The sequence below is a fragment of the Cherax quadricarinatus genome, chromosome 6 (genome assembly GCF_038502225.1).
Source record: "Cherax quadricarinatus isolate ZL_2023a chromosome 6, ASM3850222v1, whole genome shotgun sequence".
NCBI lineage: Eukaryota > Metazoa > Arthropoda > Malacostraca > Decapoda > Parastacidae > Cherax > Cherax quadricarinatus.
This window is the reverse complement of record NC_091297.1, coordinates 21,022,469-21,040,472: the sequence shown is the minus strand read 5'-3', so window position 1 is coordinate 21,040,472 and position 18,004 is coordinate 21,022,469. Positions and strand designations below refer to the sequence as shown.

The 18,004-nt window shown below is 39.1% G+C and overlaps 1 protein-coding gene across 1 annotated transcript in view; it reads right to left on the bottom strand.

Annotated features, from left to right (window-relative positions):
* Positions 1 to 6,270: 6,270 nt before the first annotated feature.
* The window catches only part of LOC128692587 (WD repeat-containing protein 89), a 44,398-nt gene continuing 32,664 nt past the window's right edge, over positions 6,271 to 18,004 (bottom strand). The window contains exon 2 of the mRNA XM_053781764.2: positions 6,271 to 8,350. Coding sequence (XP_053637739.1) covers positions 7,194 to 8,350 — 1,157 coding nt within the window. The 3' untranslated portion in view covers positions 6,271 to 7,193. The remainder of the gene's footprint in view (positions 8,351 to 18,004) is intronic.

Here is an 18,004-nt window from a genome sequence, read left to right as displayed (position 1 = left end):
CTTTGCATAAGGGAGGTAGTAGAGTACTAGCTAAAAATTGCAGACCAATAGCCCTAACTTCTCACATCATAAAAATCTTTGAGTGATGACATGGCAGAATACAAATTTCATGGACCAGCACAACCCAAACCAGCATGGTTTTAGAGCAGGACGATCATGCCTGTCACAGCTGCTGAACCATTATGACAGAATTATAGAGGCATTGGAAGAAGACCAAAACAGATGTGATTTACACAGATTTTGCAAAGGTGTTTCACATATGTGATCATGGAGTGATACTGCACAAAATGAGGGGCATGGGCATTACGGGGAAGGTAGGCAGATGGATTTTCGGGTTCCTAACACACACAACACAAATAGTAGTAGTAAACAGAGCAAGATCCAGCATCAGCAAGGTCAAAAACTCAGTGCCCCAAGGCACTGTCCTGGCACCTCTGCCGTTTCTCATCTTCAAAGCATAGATAAAAACACCCATCACACTTTTGCATCATTTGCAGATGACACTAAAATAAGCATGAAACTCACTACGGTAGAGGACACTGAAAAATTACAGTAAGACATAAGCAAGGTTTTCCAGAGGGCAGTGGAGAACAACATAATGTTCAATGGAGATAAGTTCCAGCCACTTAGGTATGGAAAGAATGAAGAACACAATAGGAACACTATATACAAAACTCAAGAGGGGTCACCAAATAAAATGAAAGACATAAAAGACCTGGGAATAATTATGTCAGCCGACCTTTCTTTTAAGGAACATAACAAGGCAAAGATCACGACAGCCAGGAAGATGACAGGGTGGGTATTGAGAACTTTCAAAACAAGGGAAATAATGCCAATGGTGACACTCTTCAAATCGCTAGTGCTCCCTCATTTACAATATTGATCATTGCTGACAGCCCCATTCAAAGCAGGAGAATTAGAGCTGGAACAAATACAGAGATCATTTACGGCTTGCATTGAGCCAGTAAAGCACCTAAATTACTGGGAACATCTTCAGGTCTTGAATATGTACTCACTGGAGCGGAGAAAAGAGAAATACATGATAATATATACCTGGAAAGTACTCGAGGACCTGTTTCCAAATCTGCACGCTACCATAACAACATACTGGAGCGAGAGATATGGGACAAAGTGTAAAATCAACCCAGTGAGAAGCAGGGGTGCAGTGGGGACAATAAGGGAACACTGTATCAACATCCAGGGTCCCAGACTATACAACACCTTACCACAAGATATCAGAAACATGACTGGAACAAGTATAAAACCCTTCAAGAGGAAAGTGGACAAGTATCTTCACCAGGTGCCAGATCAACCAGGCTGTGATGGATAGGTGAGGCAGTGGGCTTCCAGCAGCAACAGCCTGGTTGATCAGGCAAGCACCAGATGGGCCTGGCCCATGGCCGGGCTCCGAGAGTAGTTACTCTCTCGAAACTCTTCAAAGGTAAGAGCTTCTTCACTGAGCCAAGGAGCCCCCCTTGAAGAGGTCTATCCTCCAATAGTTGTTTATATCTTACCCTGCCTCCTCCTTTAGCTTATAAACCTCCACCTGTCTCTTACCTGCTGCTTCCATTTTCCTTGTATCCCATCTACCTTTTACTCTCACTGTAGCTACAACTAAAAAGTGATCTATCTCTGGCACCTCTATAAACATGTACATCTTGAAGGCTAACCAACAGTCTTTTATCTACCAATACGTAGTCCAACAAACTACAGTGGACCCTCATTTTTCTTAATTAATTAGTTCCAGAGAGTGTGACTAATGGCGAAATTGACGATTTGTGAAACCATTTTCCCCATGAGAAATAATGTGAATCCAATTAATCCATTTCAGACAAAAAGTATTAACAAAAAAATATTTTTTTTATGTGAAATATAGATTTACATACACAGAAAACAATGAGACATGAATAAAACAATAACATCACACTTACCTTTATTGAAGACTCTTGTTGGTGTATGAATAAAATATGTGTATGTCATTACACGTTAGGAATTGTGGCAGCACCAGGGGAGTGTGTTTGGAGACAGGACAAGACAGTCCTTCAGTATGACACTAATATCAACTCTACGGCTTATTTATCTATCAAAATTCATCTAATATGACAAAGAATATTAATAACATAGAAACATGACATATACTCTAGAGTGAATAAAAAATGTCATTACGTATGTCATGAGTGGTGTTGTGTTTTGTTGTTGGATGTATAAGGGCCACTGAGAGCATAAGCCGTACATAGTAGGGGTGGAGGCGGCAGTGTTGTCAGTCGCCCTATATAACTCAAACAGTGGGGGAGTTAGGTTCGTGCTGTCCTTTTTCTATCAATTAATCCCTTAACTTACTTGCTACACTGTTAATGCTACACTTTATCACTGGCTGGTGCTTTAGCCTTTCTCAACTCCTGTTACTTTAGTATCATACATATCGCAGAATCACTGAAGAAGGTACATTCTCCCCTCTCTCTTCCTCCTCCACTTTGGTACTTTGCTACGAGTCCTTTCTTGAATTCTATCATGTTTCTCACCTTCTTTACCAAAGGCCTGACACTAGGAGCTTTCTTTGGGGCCATGGTGGCTTACTTAGCAGTTGCAAGCACTAAAACGAATGGAATATTACGAAATGTATCGTACGAACACACGAGATCGTCCTCACTCGCTGATAAACAATGGTACACTGGCTGTGGGGCCACTCTGGGCTGTGTATACGCGTCAGGGATGAACGACGATTCACGAGTCAATATTTTGACGAAAAAACTACGATTTTCAAAAATTATGACTTCCGATGCTTACAAAAAACGAGGGTCCACTGTACTGTCATTACGCCCTACATCATATCTTGTATACTAATTTATCCCCTTTTTCTTAAAATATGTATTATCTCTAACCAAGCCCCTTTCTATACAAAGTTCAAGTAACCCTTTCAGGGTCCAAGGCCAAAATCTGAAGTGCCCAAGAATTTTCAAAAAAAAACAAAATTTTATTTTTTCTTATGAAATGGTAGAGAATCTTTTTGTGAATGTAATAAAAAAAGTACGAAATTTGATGGAAAATTGATGAAATTATGCTCTCGTGAATTTTGATGTGTCAGCGATATTTACGAAGCGGCGATTTTGCCGAATTTGACTCCCATTTTAGGCCAATTACATTATTCCAGTCGACCAAATTCTTAGCTATTTCACTAGTATTACTTCTATTCTATCGACTGAGCACAAGAAATCGCCAAGTCAACTGTTTCAACTACAAAATAAAGTGACTGGAAATTGGTAATTTGGCCAATTTAACACAAAGTTCAAAATATTCCAATTTCAAAATAGGGTCCAGAATAAACAATGTAGGTATTCCTGGCACTAAACTAACATTTCCTCTGTTCATTAGTTATGTTCTGAGGATTTACAAATAAATTCCATTTCAATTTTTTATTCACACAAAAAAATAGAAGATTTATTGTTATGCAATATTGTAATAATTGTATAAATATCACCACATTTGTGAATGTATATTAGACCCACCAGCTGGCGTGTATTAGACGTGTGAGGTCGTTTGTTTACTCTTGAACATCGGCAAAAATTTAACATTTCCGCCACTCTGAGCTCAGTTTCAAGCCATTTCCAGTGATAAAACCAATCAAAATTATCTCTATTTCTGTAATATGTCTTCCATTCTATCAAATGAGACCAAGAAATCACAAATACAACTATAAAAAACATATGAAAAACACTGCAAAGTCGCTGTTTTAATCGAAAATCACGGTCTCAGTTTTTTCTCTCATTATACACAGTGTGCTGCAGGATTTGTTTTATGTGGTGCACACATACCACATAGATGTATTCTCTCATATCTAGGCCCAAATTTCCCAACTCCCTCTTTATCAGAGTGAGCTGAGCTCATGACGTAGATCTACGGTTTGGACCCTGAACGTAAAGCCGTAGATCTACGGGACAGACCCTGAAAGGGTTAAAGGACCCCTATTATTATTTACACCTGGCACCAAAAACTTTCCTACCACACCCTCTTTAAATGTTTCTCGTACTTTAGCATTTAGGTCCCCTACCACAATTAACCCTTTCAGGGTCCGTGCCATAGATCTATGGCTTTACGTTGAGGGTCCAAACCGTAGATCAACACCAAAATTCTAGCGGTCAAATTTAGTGCAAGAAGGCTGGTAGGCCTACATCTGAGAGAATGGGTCTGGGTGGTCAGTGTGCACACTAGAAAAAATCTGGATGCCTGCATGGCACTGTGGGAATGCCACCAAAGTAGCTTTGTTCATCATGCCTGGCAGCAAGGAAGCTCTCACTCCCCACTCACTCTCCTGGCGAATTCTGACTCTCCTCTTTACAACTTAAAGTTCGAAGACTGATGGAAGTGGATCTGAAGAGGAATTCTATGGTTTTGAACCATATGGTACCATTGTACCATATGGTACAGGGTGCAGGGACCCTAATGGAAATAAGTCTGTCTGACTTTTTTGGTTATCCTAGGTTCTCCAAACATATGCTGCTATGTATGATAATTTTATTTGTGTATACCTAAATAAACTCACGATGCCACATGTGCTTGAGTAAGTTTATTCAGGTGCACACAAATACAGTTACATAGATTATCATACATAGCAGCATATGTATAAAATCCTAGGATAACCCAGAAAAGTCAGGGTGACTTATTTCCATAGGGATCCCTGTATCTGTACCATATGGTGTCCTGTACCATATGGTACCCTGCACCATATGGTACCCTGCACCATATGGTACCCTGCACCATATGGTACCCTGCACCATATGGTACCCTATACCATATAGTACTATGTACCATATGGTATGCTGTAACATATGATACCATGTACCATACGGTCAGTTGGAGATATTGATGCCACCAGGCACCAGCCAAGACTGAGTGACGACGCAAGCTAGCTAGTGACTCGGCAGTTTCCAAGACAAAGTGCTTTGTCATCCACCTCAAGGAACATGTCAAGTGGCTGTACATTTGTAAATATATAATAGAACATTACTATGTACAACATTTTTGCATATTTTTGTTGTAAACAATTATTGTAAACAAAATAATGAAAATATTAGTGTTTATTGTGTTGAATAGTACCATATGGTACAATGAACTATATGGTATCATTGTACCATATGGTACCATTTCACCATATGGTACCATTGCACCATATGGTACCACTATCATATGGTACCATTGTACCAAATGGTGCCATTGTACCATATTCTACCATATGGTACCATTGTATCATATGGTGTCATTGTACCATATGGTACCATTGCACCCTATGGCACCATTGTACCATATGGTACCATTGCACCCTATGGCACCATTGTACCATATGGTACTATATGATACCATTGTATTCAACACAATAACACACTAATATTTTCATCATTTTGTTTACAACAAACTTGTAAATAAGTTTTGTAAGCAATATACTGATAAACAAATTAGTGCAGTTATTGTGTTGAATACAATGAGTGTACACTTAAATGGTCCAAACGTATATATACTTTTTTTCAACATCTGAAAGTATGTAAAAAAATGTAGATCTTTTTTTTTTTGTTTTATATTTGAAAACGTGTAAAAAGAACTTTTATCTACATTTTTTTTGGGTTATATTTGAAAAAAGTAGATCTACTTTTGTAGCATTACGAATTTGAACGTCAGTCTCTTTGGACCGTTTAAGGGTTAAACAATATACATTATATTGGTTTCACAGGCCACAAATGTTACTAGAAAAAGAAAAAAAATAGAAAAGAAGTATAAAAAACGTAAAATAAAAAAAATGAGATTTTGCGGAAGTCGCTGATGTTGCCGCCATCCGGCCATTTTGGGTCAACTTCCCGCCGCTGTATCTATGTAAGTACTGATCAGGAAAAAAACAATTTTTTGTTTGATTACCTTCACAAAAATATCTTTAATTCTGTAATTTTTTTTTTTTTTTTTTTTTTTTTTCAAAATTTCTTGGACACTGGGGCACCCCTTCAGATTTTGGCCTTGGACCCTGAAAGGGTTAATCTCTAATAAAATAAAAAAAAAAAAAAAGATGGAATCAAGATTTTTCACTAGAAAATCCTTGATGACCCTATTAGATAATTACAGTACAGTACACAGATTTCAAAAGGTTTGCAAGAAAAGAATGATACAGCACTTCACATGTATTTAAACAACTATTAAAGGTAGTTTTGAAATACAGTATTTTTCAGTGCATGGAATCTAAAAAAATAAAATTTTTATGGTATATTATGAAAAATGAAAGAAGTGAGCTGTTACAGAAGTATTTATTATTAATAAGCATAAGCTTAGTATTGCCTTGTTATACATAAACATGTGACAAAACGAATAAATGATCATTCATTACAATTTATCTGGAGTTTATATGGTAAAATACTTGATTTTCCTAAGTTTATCTGTGAAAATGTCTTACACAACTTCCAGACTTTTAAAACATAATGAAAACATGCAGGTATGAAAATACATTATTTTATATACAACTGTTTATGAGATTTTACTTAAGAACAAACACTGGTAATTATTCTAAAACATTACTCCATCTATAACAAAAATTAGCATTATACAAAAATTACATAATTGTATAAATCATCAACAACTGCAAAATTTATACAGCATATTTATAATCTTGGAACCTTTTGATCACAGACGAATTACTCACAGCAGATTCCACAGAATGATTAAGTCTATTTATATTCAAAGATATCCAAATATTTTTAAAATAATGAATTTATAATGTATCTCCTCAAAAACTTTTTGCATATTAAAGTAACACCTAAAAAATACAATACTGTAATACACTTTTGTTTAGCTATCAGTAAAGGAGAAATTTCACAACATACTCATATTGAACTGTTCATTAATACAAAATAACTGGACTCTTACTAAAGCATTGCTGAATTGGTATATTTCAGTGAATTTTGTTGGAAGTAATCTCTGAACATTCTTAAATGCTTAACTAATCACTATATCATTAAAGCATTATATCTAATTAACCTTAACTAAGCAGTCTTCTGAAACTGACCAAGCTTACTTAACAACTATTCCTGAGCTTATGGTACCATAACATGTTCATAATTCATCCTTAGTCAACATTTTTGACAATATTCTTTAAGTGTAAAGTGTCTTAATATCACAATTCTTATTTTAACAAATTAATATTACTAAGCTATTTTAAGCTAGTAAGGTTTTGATCTCTGGTTTTTGGTGAGCTTGGTAAGAGAGGTTTTGCCTACACATTCAGTGGACCCTGGCCTCCACACCCTCACTATCCCACATTCTCCTGCAGTGACAAACGAGTCAGCCCCAACGTGGTATAAAGCTGCCCGTGTCATTAGCAAGTGCTGCTTAGAAATAAAATACCCATGTGGCTTCAATTGTCCAGTGTGAGTATCAAGTTTCAAAGTACAGAGATGATTATTTGCTTCCTCCGTGCAAATGCCAGTCAGTACAACAGGATTATCCCCATCACCTGACATGTGCACTGAGGCCAGATAGCATTCATCTGGTGTTAGGGACTTCATAGCATTACATACCTCTCCTCTACTGTACTTATACAAAGGTGCAGCCTCCCTGATATCCCAGTACTGCAAAGACTCTATATCCGTTATTCCAGATAATCGTTCATGTCGGCCATTCTTGCTCAACCATGACAATTTACCAACTGTCACTTCAGCATTCATGCAATATGTAAGAGCATCCCCCTCAGTCTTTTGTGAAATATCAAACACATTAATAAGTCCATCCGTAGCAGCTGTTGCCATAGTATCTTCCTGTGAAGGGTTAAATTTAACCTGGGTGATATCATCTGTGTGACATTCCCAATAGCTCCCTAACACTTTATCAGAACGTATATCCCAGAATAAAAGAAAAGCTTCACTTTCAACCAATTCAGTCCCTGCACATAATATCCTTTCATTATATGACATATCAAAACAAGTAACAGGTTTTAATACAGATGAATTTTTAGTCTTTCCTATAAATTCTTTTTCACACTTATTAGACCTAATATCCCACATTTTCACCAAGCCATCAGTACTGCTGGTCCAAAGTTGATTATTGCTGCTAGGAGTGAATCTTAACCCAGTGATACATTTTTCATGAGGCTCAAAACTAGACATATTTTGAAGTGTTTCTCTCTTCAGTATTGTCACAGAATTATCTGACACTGCAGCAGCTAAATTCTCCCAGCTAGCATCATGAGCCAAGTGTAAGCAATATTCTGTCTTAGAGAGTGATATGCTTGTCACAGATTCATACTTGGTGGAGAAGAATGCTGCAACCTCAGTTTCTACGGGTGTGCCCACATTTGATGACTCAGCAGACGGAGCTTTTTCTTCAGAGAGGAGAAAATGGTTATCATTATCAAAAGGAGTGTTTTATTAAAATTTTACACATTATGTCATAATTAATTAAACATATAGGTACTATACAACTTTTATTAACGGTTCATGAGATTTAAGATTTTCTTCCACGCTTATACAATGTAGCAATGAGCCAAGGCACTCAATAAAGTATCCCTGTACTCTAAGTTATACTTTAATCACATATCTTGTTCTCTAGTGACTCAGTATGGGGATATTTTTGTATTAACATTACCATTTATTTAGTAACCTAAAGTGTACACACAAACATACTCTATAACTTAAATATATCAGTCTAAATGGGTTATTATCCAATATACAGTAGGGCACCACTTATACAGCGAGTTAGGTTCTAGGTTACCGCCGTAAAACAGAAATCGTTGTAAAGCGAATCGCCCTTTTTGTCCACTTTTAACCCTTTCAGGGTCCGTGCCATAGATCTACGGCTTTATGTTGAGGGTCCAAACCATAGAACTATGCCAAAATTCTAGCGGTGTCAAATTTAGCAAGAGAAGGCTGGTAGGCCTACATCTGAGAGAATGGGTCTGCGTGGTGTGTGAGCCGTAAACAAAAATTCTAGGCACCCGCATGGCATTGTGGGAACACCGCCTCAGTAAGTTTTGTTCACCAAGTTTCGCGGCAAGGCAGCTCTCACTCCAAGGCAAACTGGGACTCTCCTCTTCCTAACTGATAGTTCTGACTCTGATGGAAGTGGAAAAGAAGAATTCTATGGCTTTGATCGATTACTGACCAAAAGCAATGACCAGGCTATCGAAAATAGTGCAGAAAATCCTGACGATCCTCAACCTTCTACCTTTGGTGTGGGCACGTCTCAGTCACGATCAGTTGTACCTCGTCACAAGAGGAAACTAATATTTTCACGTGGCCAGGCCTCAGACTTCAGTAATGATGATGATAGTGATGTGGAATGTGATTTTATTGCTCTTGATGATCATTCAAGTAGCAATAGTGATGAATCATATTCACTAGTGAAGTGTCGGTATATATGCCGCTGCACGAGCTCAGGTAGTGTTCCCTATGCAGTGCCCAGGGAACGGAGTACATCCCGTGGCCTTACACCAGGAATAGACAGTGAAAGTGAGGATGATGTGGTTACACTTGGCATGGATAGACCACAGGCATCAGTAGGTGGTGGTATTGGTGGTGATAGTGGTAGTGGTGATGGTAGTGCCACGGCCATGCATGACTCACCAGCCCAGGCTGGGACCCACGCCGCTGACTCCTCAGCTCAAGGACAAAACGGAGTGTCATCCACCACTACATCACAACCACAACCAGCTTATGATGTCCAGTATCCACCAGCAAACCACATCTGGGATTGGCAGCAAAATTATAATTTTGTTCCCACTCCCCATCAGTTTGACGACTCTCAAAGTGGTATACTATCAGCTTGTTCCCTTAGAAACACTGCAAATGAACTGGAGTTCTTTGAACTATTCTTTGACTAGCCCTTGATGGAAATCATTGTCAGGGAAAGTAACAAGTATATTGAGTACACAATGGCAAATACGATCATATCACCACAGTCAAGACTACACCGGTGGAAAGAGAGAACTGTGGCTGAAATGTATTTGCTTTTTGCAACAATAATGCTTATGCCTCATGTCTATAAGCATAATATAAAATCACACTGGTCCACAGATCAGCTAATTTGTACCCCGACCTTCAGTGAAATCATCCCAGTGAACAGGTTTATGTTACTGTTATGAATGTTGCACTTCTCTGACAAAACCAGGCCTGACAGAAGTGACAGGTTATACAAGATTAGAAATGTTTTTATGTATCTGAAACAACATGTACTTTTATCCATTCAAGAATCTTGTAATTGATGAGTCTTCGATTTTTTTCAAAGGTAGACTGTCGTTCAAGCAGTATATACCGAGCAAGAGGAAACACTTTGGTATAAAACTGTTTGTGACTGTGACAGTGGCCTGGTACTGGATATTACTGTATACACGGGAAGTAAAACATTAAAAGATACCAAGATGTTATTGGGTATCTCGGGTGATGTATTGAGAAACATGATGGCACCTTATCTTGGTAAGGGTCATATATTATATACTGATAACTGGTACACAAGCCCTTTACTCAGTGATTTCTTGAGAGTGAACATGACAGATGTGTGTGGCACAGTGTGTTCTAATAAACACGTGCCCAGGTTCAACACAGGCACTCGTGCTGGTGAGGTGCAGGTGTTTACTGCCAATGACATCACGGCATTCCGGTGGCATGACAAACAAGACGTCACATTGTTGACAACCATTCACCCTAACGAAATGAAAGACAGTGGCAAAGTTGATAGAGTGACTAATGAACGTATTCAAAAACCAGTAACAGTGATTGATTATACACAAAACATGCGTTTGGTTGACAAATGTGACATGCAGATTGGCTTTGTCGATTGTGTTCGTAAGAGTTACAAGTGATACGTGAAACTTTTCTTCCATCTCATGGACATTTCAATGCTCAATGCATATAACATGTACCAAATAAAGACCGGCAACAGACCACCGTATGGTGAATTTTGTTTCTCTGTTGTCAGACAACTCATATTGAAGTACCAGGTAACAACACCTGCTATACAAAACCGTCCTTGAACTCCTCAGGAAATACCCAAGCATTTGAGGAGGGAAGGTGATCACTTCCTAATACAGCTTTGTGCAACTAAGACGAAATGGGCTCAGAAGACAAATGTTGTCTGTGCACAAACAAAACAACAGGAACAAAGACGCAAAGACACTCGGTTTGTGTGCGAGGGATGTAAGGTACCTCTGTGCATGATACCATGTTTCAAGGACTTCCACAGGCTGCAGCAGTTCTAGAAACATGTCCAGTGACTGTACATATGTAAATATATAATACATTAGTATTATACAACATTTGTGCATGTTTATTGTTGTAAACAATATTGGTAAACAATATTATAATAACTTTAGTGCATGTGGCATGCAAAGAGTACATAACCTTTATTCAGCACATGTACACACCCTCATTTACAGGCTATCTCCCCCAACCAGCAAACCAGGCGACTGAGGGTTGACGATGGGGCCCCGTCGTTCAACCAGTACCCAGGTTCCAGCCAATGAGAAGATGGTTTTGGCAATCGCAGAGGTTATGTGGGTACCATTCTCCTGTCTGCCCTTGTCATTCCCATTCTAGAGCTGGTTGAAGCACAGTCTGCTCTCTAGTGGCTTCTATTCTGCCTTGCTTACTGTGGAGTGCACTAATACCTATTGCTGTACATAGTGTATATAGTGTACAGACTTCTGTTCTAAATTGGTGAAGGATAATATAAGTCAAAAGTTTTCTACTGTGTTTATTTTGCTCCCTTTACACCCAGGATAACAGGCCATTTGGACTCCTGGGTTGTAATATGGGTAGCCTGTCCAAGAGCTGGAGCTGGACTTAGAGAAAGGGTTGAGCCTAGGGTGAAGCTGGAAGCAGGAGAATTGTGTAGCTTGCTGTCTGGCATTGCATTTAGCTTTGCCAACGCTTTACAAACTTTGCGTGTCAGTTGCTTTGCTATGGTCAGCCTTGCTATTGTGTGATCGTTCAACAGCTCGCTACTAGCTTGTTCGGTGTGCTCACTTCGCTACGGTCAATCTTGTGGAACAGAGTGTAGCTTGCTGTCTGGCATTGCATTCAACTTTGCCAACGCTTTACAAATTTTGCGTGTCAGTTGCTTTGCTATGGTCAGCCTTGCTATTGTGTGATCGTTCAACAGCTTTAATTACGTAAGCTTCCATTCCAATATTCTACTTATGTATGTTATAATGTTAAATTGTAGTGTACTTTGACATTGTATAGAATCAGCCCAAGCCGTACACCTGCCGTCTCTAGTTGTATTAGTTGTATGTCGAGACGACATACGTTAGCGTCGCCGAGCTCTCAGTAGTAGTACCAGTTCCTAGTAACCAGTTACCAGTAACCAGTGTACCAGTAGATGACTCACTACCAACTGTCTCTGTGAATCACTGACTGTTATGTTGCTGCTGACCATAGCATGATTTCAAACACCGCTCACCCTGTAGGCACTTGTGGGTCAGTCGAAGATAGGGAGCAGAGAGAGGCAGGTCGGCTGTTGGCGCTTCCCATACTTTCCGTTATATTATACGTACTACCAGCCTACGTGAGTACAGTGGACCCCCGGTTAACGATATTTTTTCACTCCAGAAGTATGTTCAGGTGCCAGTACTGACCGAATTTGTTCCCATAAGAAATATTGTGAAGTAGATTAGTCCATTTCAGACCCCCAAACATACACGTACAAATGCACTTACATAATTGGTCGCATTCGGAGGTAATCGTTATGCGGGGGTCCACTGTATTCTTACCCCATCCACGTTATCGAAAACCCACATGACATACATATCCACCAATACATAATCTAACAAACTACTTTCATTACGTGCTATATCATACCTTGTATATTTATTTATCCTCTTCTTCATAAAATATGTATTACTTATTACCAAACCTCTTTCTACACATAACTCAATTAAAGGCTCCCCATTTACATTTACCCTTGGCTCCCCAAATTTACCTACTACTCCCTCCACAACATTTTTGCCCACTTTAGCATTGAAATTCCCAACCACCATTACTCTCACACTTGGTTCAAAACTCTCCATGCATTCACTCAACATTTCCCAAAATCTCTCTCTCTCTCTCCTCTACACTTCTCTCTTCTCCAGGTGCATATATGCTTACTATAACCCACTTTTCACATCCAACCTTTATTTTACTCCACATAATCCTTGAATTAATACATTTATACTCCCTCTTTTCCTGCCATAACTTATCCTTCAACATTATTGCTACTCCTTCTTTAACTCTAACTCTATTTGAAACCCCTGACCTAATCCCATTTATTCCTCTCCACTGAAACTCTCCCACCCCCTTCAGCTTTGTTTCACTTAAAGCCAGGACATTCAGCTTCTTCTCATTCATAACATCCACAATCATCTCTTTCTTATCATTTGCACAACATCCACGCACATTCAGACTTCCCACTTTGACAATTTTCTTCTTATTCTTTTTAGTAATTATTACAGGAAAAGGAGTTACTAGCCCATTGTTCCAGGCATATTAGTTGACTTTTACAACATGCATGGCTTACGGAGGAAAGATTCTTATCCCACTTCCCCATGGATATAAAAGGAAAAGTAATAAGACCAAGAACTATTAAGATAAAATCAAAGAAAACTCAGATGAGTGTGTATAAATAAAAATGTACATGTATGTGTAGTGTGACCTAAGTGTAAGTAGAAGTAGCAAGACATATACCTGTAATCTTGCATATTTGTGAGAGAGACAAAAGACACCAGCAATCCTACCATCATGTAAAACAATTACAGGCTTTCGTTTCACACTAGCTTGGCAGGACGGTAGTACCCCCCTGGGTGGTTGCTGTCCACCAACCTACTACCTACAAACAAACCATACCACGGGCGGGGATAGAACCCACGATAAGTGTCTCAAAACTCCAGACCGTCACGTTAGCCACTGGACCAGCTAGCCACTAAATAAGAATTTTGGTGGTGGCTGCCACAACCTGGCCAGTACGTAAGGTGATGAGGGTATCAAATGATTTAGATAAAGAAAAATTGGATATCAAATTGGGGAGGAGGAGCATGGAAGAAGTGAATGTTTTCAGATACTTGGGAGTTGACGTGTCAGCGGATGGATTTATGAAGGATGAGGTTAATCGTAGAATTGATGGGGGAAAAAAAAGGTGAATGGTGCATTGAGGTATATGTGGAGACAAAAAATGTTATCTATGGAGGCAAAGAAAGGAATGTATGAAATTATAGTAGTACCAACACTCTTATATGGGTGTGAAGCTTGGGTTGTGAATGCAGCACCAAGGAGGAGGTTGGAGGCAATGGAGATGTCCTGTCTAAGGGCAATGTGTGATGTAAATATTATGCAGAAAATTCGAGTGTGGAAATTAGGAGAAGGTGTGGAGTTAATAAAAGTATTAGTCAGAGGGCTGAAGAGGGGTTGTTGAGGTAGTTTGGTCATTTAGAGAGAATGGCTCAAAGTAGAATGACATGGAGAGCATATAAATCTGTAGGGGAAGGAAGGCGGGGTAGGGGTCGTCCTCGAAATTGTTGGAAGGAAGGGGTAAGGGAGGTTTTGTGGGCTAGGGGCTTGGACTTCCAGCAGGCGTGCATGAGTGTGTTCGATAGTGAATGGAGACGAATGGTATTTGGGACCTGACGATCTGTTGGAGTGTGAGCAGGGTAATATTTAGTGAAGGGATTCAGGGAAACCGGTTATTTTTATATAGCCGGACTTGAGTCCTGGAAATGGGAAGTACAATGCCTGCACTCTAAAGGAGGGGTTCGGGATATTAGCAGTTTGGAGAGATATGTTGTGTATCTTTATATGTATATGTTTCTAAACTGTTGTGTTCTGAGCACCTCTGCAAAAACAGTGATTATGTGTGAGTGAGGCGAAAGTGTTGAATGATGAAAGTATTTTCTTTTTGGGGATTTTCTTTCTTTTTGGGTCACCCTGCCTTGGTGGGAGATGGCCGACTTGTTAAAAAAAAAAAAAAAAAAAAACAAAAAAAAAAAAAAAAAATAATAATAATAATAATAATAATAATAATAATAATAATAATAATACATAATAATCTCTTGGGCACATTAAATGTCGTATATTACATTAATATAGACATTTCCATTAATCCATCTATGGTATTTTTTTTCAAAATTATATAAGAAGCACGTTACATAACACAAACATGATGCGTACACCCACAGTATAAAAACTGACATAAATATGAGACGTGTTTACCAAGCAGCTTGGATTGTCGGAAGAATTACAGTTACTGGGGATAACTGTAGAAAAATACTCCTTTCGTATGCCTTCACTCTATCTATATCTGTTCACAACCCTTGTGGGTTTAGCACTTTGTTTTTATTATGATTATAATAATAATAATAATACAGTGGAACCCCAAGTTTCGAACGCATCGATTATCGAACGCTTCGAGCTTTGACCGCTTTTTTCGCACCAATTTTGTCCCAAGCATCAAACGTGCCCTGTGTTTCAAACCACATACCAGACCTGTCTGTCTGCCCACACCTGTCCACACCTGCCCGCATCCCTGCGCAGGTGTCATGAGCACTAACCTGCACACTCATTTAAACATTTCACAATTAATTCATTGTGGTTGGTGCTTGTTTATTAAGTGTGACTGTGAAATAAGCTACCATGGTGGTGATGGTGGGTGGTGGTGATGGATGGTATTGGTGGATGGTGGTGGTGGTAGATGGTAATGGTGGTGGTGGAGGTACTGATGGATGGTGGGGTTGGTAGATGGTGGGGTTGTGGATGGTATTGGTGGATGGTGGATGGTATTGGTGGATGGTATTGGTGGATGGTATTGGTGGATGGTGGTGGATGGTATTGGTGGATGGTGGTGGATGGTATTGGTGGATGGTGGTGGATGGTATTGGTGGATGGTGGTGGATGGTGGTGGATGGTATTGGTGGATGGTGGTGGTGGATGGTATTGGTGGTGGTGGATGGTATTGGTGGTGGTGGATGGTATTGGTGGTGGTGGATGGTATTGGTGGTGGTGGATGGTATTGGTGGTGGTGGATGGTATTGGTGGTGGTGGATGATATTGGTGGTGGTGGATGGTATTGGTGGTGGATGGTATTGGTGGATGGTGCCTTCTTCAGAGATTAAGAAGATTTCTGCACTGTGGAATAGGGTACAGGCATTTGCTGAAAAATATCACCCTGAGCAAGTTGAAACAAGCCATCTCTGCAACAAGTTCAGTGACAGAACCATGTCCCATTTTAGGGAAATCTTAAAGAAGGGAAATAACTCCAGATAAGGACTTGTTACCTAAAGTCTTTATGGAAGGGGAATCCCCTTCCAAACAATAAGTGCTCCCTCACTCTGCCTCCCTATCTTCCAGATGCCATCAACAATCTTCAATAAAGGTAAGTAAAAAAGTTATTTTATACAGTAGGGCCCCACTTATACGGCAGGTTAGGTTCCAGGCTACTGCCATAAAACGGAAATCGCCGTAAAGTGGAACACCCTTTTTTTCCCTTATAAATGCATACAAATACAGTGGACCCCCGACATTCGATGGCATCAACATTCGATAAATCCGACATTCGATGCATTTTAACGCAAAAATTTCGCCTCGACATTCGATGGAAAACCCGACATTCGATATGATTCGTACGAGACGTGTCCACGCATGGCCTGAACTGCCCAGTGTGTGCCAGTGTTTACAAGCCAGCCAGTGTGTGCACATCTAAGGATACATTCGGTACATTCCATATTATCCATATTATCACTGTTTTTGGTGCTTGTTTCTGCAAAATAAGTAACCATGGGCCCCAAGAACGCATCAAGTGCCAACCCATCGAGAAAAAAGGTGCTAATGACTATTGAAATGAAGAAAGAGATAATTGCAAAGTACGAAAGTGGAGTGCGTGTGTCAGAGTGCATGATGATTTGGTAAAGAAATTGCCTGCAACTAGTGGTGATGTGAGTGAATTTAACCCTTTCAGGGTCCAAGGCCCAAATCTGAAGTGGTGCCCCAGTGTCCAAGAATTTTCAAAAAAAAAAAAAATTATTTTTTCTTATGAAATGGTAGAGAATCTTTTTGTGAAGGTAATAAAACAAAAAGTACGAAATTTGATGGAAAATTGACGAAATTATGCTCTCGTGAATTTTGATGTGTCAGCGATATTTACGAATCGGCGATTTTGCCGACTTTGACTCCCATTTTAGGCCAATTAAATTATTCCAGTCGACCAAATTCTTAGCTATTTCACTAGTATTACTTCTATTCTATCAATTGAGCACAAGAAATCGCCAAGTCAACCATTTCAACTACAAAATAAAGTGACCGGAAATTGGTAATTTGGCCAATTTAACACAAAGTTCAAAATATTCCAATTTCAAAATAGGGTCCAGAATAAACAATGTAGGTATTCCTGGCACTAAACTAACATTTCCTCTGTTCATTAGTTATGTTTTGAGGCTTTACAAATAAATTCCATTTTGAATTTTTATTCACAATGAATTTTTATTCACACCAAAAAATATAAGATTTACTGTTATGCAATATTGTAATAATTGTATAAATATCATCACCACATTTGTGAATGTATATTAGACCCACCAGCTGGCGTGTATAAGACGTGTGAGGTCGTTTGTTTATTCTTGAACATCGGCAAAAATTTAACATTTCCGCCACTTTGAGCTCAGTTTCAAGCCATTTCCAGTGCTAACACCAATCAAAATTATCTCTATTTCTGTGATATGTCTTCCATTCTATCAAATGAGACTAAGAAATCACAAATACAACTATAAAAAACATACGAAAAAACACTGCAAAGTCTCTGTTTTAATCAAAAATCACGGTCTCAGTTTTTTTTTCTCTCATTATACACAGTGTGCTGCAGGATTTGTTTTATGTGGTGCACACATACCACATAGATGTATTCTCTCATATCTAGGCCCAAATTTACCACTCACAATTTATCAGAGTGAGCTGAGCTCATGACGTAGATGTACGGTTTGGACCCTGAACGTAAAGCCGTAGATCTACGGGACGGACCCTGA